At 45.0% G+C, this 5078-nt stretch overlaps 1 protein-coding gene across 1 annotated transcript; it reads left to right on the forward strand.

Annotated features, from left to right (window-relative positions):
• Positions 1-10: 10 nt before the first annotated feature.
• rbmx2 (RNA binding motif protein X-linked 2) lies at positions 11-3506 on the forward strand. Its single transcript, XM_060057454.1, has 6 exons — positions 11-148; positions 611-726; positions 852-903; positions 1121-1250; positions 1889-2093; positions 2315-3506. Exons 1-6 carry the CDS (start codon positions 144-146, stop codon positions 3004-3006), a joined length of 1200 nt encoding a protein of 399 aa, XP_059913437.1. The 5' UTR covers positions 11-143; the 3' UTR covers positions 3007-3506.
• The last annotated feature ends 1572 nt before the right edge of the window (positions 3507-5078 follow it).

Genomic DNA, 5078 nt, shown 5'->3' on the forward strand with positions numbered 1-5078 from the left:
TTACAGTTCAAACATCCGACCGCCAGGGGGAAGCAGAGGCAGAGCGGCGAGGAGGGGACGTCGGACAGTGCAGGAAGTGACGTATGGTAGTGCGTCCCTCCCTGTAGTGTCTGCAAGAGTGGCTGGTGGGTCCTCAGCTCAACATGAAGTAAGTTCTTACACATTTCTCTATTGTGTATCTTCTGTGTAATAGTTCTAATGTGTCCATAGTATTCAGGGATAGGCTAATGTTTTTATTTTGTGCTACGATCAGGGCCTTCTCGCTTCCGTTAAACATAGCTTCCCATTATGTCCCAAATGGTGCTGAGTTTACCAGTGGGACCCCTAGTAAACAAAACGTGTTCTGACTTCACTTTTCCAAACAGTTCTCTATTATTGCCATGTTGGTATCTTCTGCACTATATTTATAAATACAATTAAAAAAAGTAGCGTTCATTTGATCCCTCTACCTGCATGGGGTTTAATCCCAACACAGCTTTGTATTCATGCAATAAACAGTAGCTGGTAATATTTACTTCAGTTTAATGTGAAGAACAAAAAGTAAATCATGACACGACAATGATTGTTTGCTGCAATGTCAACACTGTAATTTTCTGCTTTTATGTTCCAGTCCCCTAACAAAGGTGAAGTTGATCAATGAGTTGAACGAGAGGGAGCACCAGCTCGGGGTGAAAGAGTCAGTGTCATGGCATACGGAGTACAAGGACAGTGCCTGGGTGTTCGTTGGTAAATTATATGAAATTATAATTTTTCTTGGGGTTAAATGCACACATTGCTATGACCTAGCAACACTTTCCTGGAGCTCACTTCAGTATAACGATGCACTCTTAATGTATTTCTCGGTTTTCCAGGCGGGTTTCCATACGAACTGACAGAGGGAGACGTCATCTGTGTATTTTCTCAGTAAGTATCGAGGCAGAACAACGGACGAAAGAACGGATAAAAACTCTTGATGGGTGCATAATTGTGCATTAGAAATCATAGCTTGGAATGAACCAAGGGAAGACGGTTAAAGAAACCCAGGAAGCGGGTGCGGAGCAGAAACATTTCCTTTCCTTCAAGTGAAAGAGAATGTGCAATTATATATGTTGACCTTTTTTTTTTCTTCCCTCCCATTCAGGTACGGAGAGATAGTTAATATCAACCTGGTTCGGGACAAAAAGACGGGCAAATCCAAGGGCTTCTGCTTCATCTGCTTTGAGGACCAGCGGAGCACCATTCTCGTTGTGGACAACCTCAATGGGATTAAGGTACCCCAGGCTCCATTCAATATTAATTATAATAATTGTAAAGATGATGTCGATTGTCCAGCCCTTTTCAAGACACCCTTAGCGCTTTACATGGTGTTTACATGAATTTGTTTGTGTGTGTGGGGGGTATATCTAATTTCCACCACTGTACAGCACCCACCTTGGTGATGCACGGCTTCTCGGTCATAACTCTGTGTTGTGTGTAATCATACCCCCCCCCCCCACCCCCCCACCTAGACTTCCCAGCCCAAAAACCTTTTTAAAACATAGTGTTCGAAGTTGAGTTGGGGGTTCACTTACACTTTAAAGGTAACAGCATCATCAAACTCATGAGGCACGATGAAGGAGAGCTTTCCACTCTCTAAGCAGGGCTGTGTTGAGATGATGTCAAAATCAATTTCTACAACGTATAGCATCGATCAGATAAAAAAAAAAAAAAAAATGATATTGATTTATAAAATCTAGTTTTGGACCAAGCCAAGAACCTGGGCTAATCCTTGTGTATACTGTTTATATATGATTTACAGAATATTTAATATATCGGGTCGCAAGACTGGTCAAGTCACCGAAACCATCTGCCCGTGCAAATCCGCTGTTCTGTTTTAAATCCCACGGTGTGGCTCCTCGTCCGCTCTCAGATCAAAGGCCGGACGATCCGCGTGGACCACGTGAGTAACTACAAGCCGCCCAAGGACACGGAGGACATCGACGACATCACCAAGAACCTGAGGGACGAGGGCTGTGCCCCCAAGCTACCCGACCAGCTGTCGTCAGAGGAGGAGTCAGAGGAGGAAGAGGAGGAGGAGGAGCAGTATGCGGTCGCTGTGAAGAAGAGCAAGAAAGGTAAGGGACACCACTTGACTTCCAGGCCCGTTTGGAGGCGCGTGTTTGTAGCGTGTTGAGTCTAAAGGTCTTGCAGCTTAGAACCGGCCTACATTTTAGTGAACGTGACGCAGGCTAGTGTAGACCCAAATTGGGTCAGAGAAAATTGCATGGATTCATCCTTTTGCATGGCTTTTTCATGATAACGTTATGATTACTCTGTCGTCCTTTCAACCACGCAGACAAGAAACAGAAGAAGAAGAAGAAGGAGAAAAAAAAGGAGAAGAAGGAAAAGAAAAAGGCTGTAAAGGAGGAGTATGACGGCACTGGCGCCAGAGTCACCAACTCCTCCTCCTCCCCCCCTTCGCTCTCCCTCCCCCCGGCTGTCACCATCAAACAGGAGAAGCAGGACGCCGGCTACGACAGCTACGTCCACAAGAGGGCGCACAGGGACAGCAAGGCAGGTGTTGCTGAGCAACGGAACTCCCGCTCTGGGGACAGGCACGGGGCCGACGACGGCTGGTTCCACGGTCGCCATGGAGACCAGCACGTCGGGGAGTCGAGGCACCGGGAAGAAGAGGACAGGAGGAGGGAGGACGAATGGGAGAGGGACGCCGACAGACCGAGAGAGAGGGCGAGGGAGAGAGACCGGGAGAAGGGCGCCGAGAGAGAAGGTGACGACGTGAAATGGCACAAGGAGCGAGAGAGGGACCACAACAGAGACGGCGGGCGGGAGAGAGACAGAGAGGGGAGACAGATGAGAGAGGACGAGAGGGACGGGGAGAGTGACGGAAGGAAAGAGCGAGACGTAAAGAGGGAGAGAGAGCGAGACAGGGACGTGGACAGAAAGAGGGACAGAGGGACGGACAGGGAGAGAGACCGGAGTGGCAGACGGCGGGAGCCCAGCCAGGACAGGGAACACAGGAGGTCCTGAGGCGGTGTGCGTTCTCAACACTGTTAGTGACAACACCAATGCTTCAACACGTTAACTCTTAACCGGCTGGCTACCTTCTTGGACGCATCTTATGTGAGCACGGATGTAATAAAAACAAAAAAATATTGAGCACCTCACGTTCTTCTAGGGGGCCAAATGATCTAGTGACTGGTTTGATGGGGGAGGGAGCAGGGTACGTTTTTGCTGTACCTTACTGAACCCCTTTTTTGTATTGGTTGTGTTTAAGGCTTCAGCTATCCAGACTTTTGGGTCAAACCCCTCAGGAACATCCTGCATGACTTTTTTAATTTTGGACAAATCGTTATGTTTACCTTGAATTTAAACAATCTACTGCCGTGACCCGTACGAAGAACAGCCCTCACTGTTATCCCTGTCCAAACTGTTTCTGTGACAAGAAGTCCTTTTTTTTTTAAGAAAATATTTGTATTACTGGAAATAAAAATTACTGTTGTCTTGTAAATAAAACATCATTCAACCTATCGGTGTCAAAATATCATTTATATACTTTTATTAATTGAAAGTAGCTTTCAAATGACGTATCTAAAAGTGGCATGAAAACATTGTAGTGCACAGTAACTATAGAGGTCAGTCAGAAACAATTATCTTACAAACAAGATTAGCTTGAGTAAATAAATAGCCCAACAAATTAAATGGCATAAATAATGTAAATATCCCCGACTGAGACATAAAAACTGGTTGCTCCTCTGAAGGTAACCATAACCATATATTTTATAATCTAAATTAAATAGTAATATACAGCGTGTTACCATACTATGGTTCCATGCAGTTTAAATTAATCATCCAGTGTAATAACGTCAATGTTCTGTGTCCTTATACAGTATATGGTTTAAAGTCTTGCTATATAGCAGTGCACCAATATGTCGTTTTGATTATCCCAGATGAGAGCCAATAAAAGCATTTATTAGGTGGTTAATGAAAACATAATTGCTGTGAATGAGTGTCTGGGACATCTTGACATTGAAACCAATGAAGGCCCATCCACCATCTGTGTGTGTGTGTGTGTGTGTGTGTGTGTGTGTGTGTGTGTGTGTGTGTGTGTGTGTGTGTGTGTGTGTGTGTGTGGTTAGCACAGGAAGACACATGAGTCATAAAGGGTACTAAATGTGTGAAGGAGGCAGAGAGGGGGAAGGATGTGTGCATGTGTGTTTGGAGGGGGGGGGGGGGGGGGGGTGCCAGCAGGCTAATGGTATTAACGAGAACAGCGTCGTAGCGAAAGATTGCTTCGGTTAAATCCTCTATAAAGATTGGGGACTCACCCGCCGTGAAGACGAGTATTGATCCTTCCCACTGCAATTTAAACATTAAATGTCATCTCTTGTTAATCCCATCAGAGTGGCAGCTGCAAGCAGCTCAAGCTGACACCGGGAATAACTCCTTCTGAAGGGGGCTGGGTGTTCAAGTCATGTTCAAGAGGATGAATGTCTTTTGAGAGTGGTGTGTGCGCGTGTGGAATTTCCCATGTGTAGTTGAATTTATGGGTGTAGTCTTTATCTTTTAATGAGTGTGGACTTGCATTCATTTCAGTAGTTCCTCCTGGATTTAAGTGGGGTTAAAAATTAAGTGTATTTACCCTCTTATATATTAATTTAATGAATATCTCCCCATCAGAATTAATCAGATACACGGTTCGTTCTTGTTGAACCATTCAAAATGTCCTGATTGGAACCCAGAATAAGAGTGCATGGGACTGTGCTGTACTTGGGAGAGTAGGTTTAGGGATACTATTAATACACTCGGGTAGCAGCAAGCAAGATTATAACAGATATCGATGTTAATCCCCTTGGAGAATAAAAGATCAAATTGACACAATGGAAAAAAATTACAGAAAGCACTTTGAGGGAATGCCCTTGCAGCCGCCTATGTACCAGCGTCCTACTCTTCTATCTTCAGACCAGAGATCAGTGGTCTGAAAGATGAAACGCACACCTGGGAGAGATCTGTTGTCATTTCTATACGTTCACGTTCAGCCTCAACAGTTGAGAATATGAGGTTTTGTTAAAGACATGTAGGCCTTCAGTTCAAAACTACGA

Source organism: Gadus macrocephalus, chromosome 7, assembly GCF_031168955.1.
Source record: "Gadus macrocephalus chromosome 7, ASM3116895v1".
NCBI lineage: Eukaryota > Metazoa > Chordata > Actinopteri > Gadiformes > Gadidae > Gadus > Gadus macrocephalus.

What these genes read in the sequence shown, in the direction of transcription:
- rbmx2 (XM_060057454.1), top strand. An exon ending in GTCATCTGTGTATTTTCTCA is followed by an intron (nt 904 to 1,120) that starts GTAAGTATCGAG and finishes CCTCCCATTCAG; the next exon opens with GTACGGAGAGATAGTTAATA. An exon ending in ACAACCTCAATGGGATTAAG is followed by an intron (nt 1,251 to 1,888) that starts GTACCCCAGGCT and finishes GTCCGCTCTCAG; the next exon opens with ATCAAAGGCCGGACGATCCG.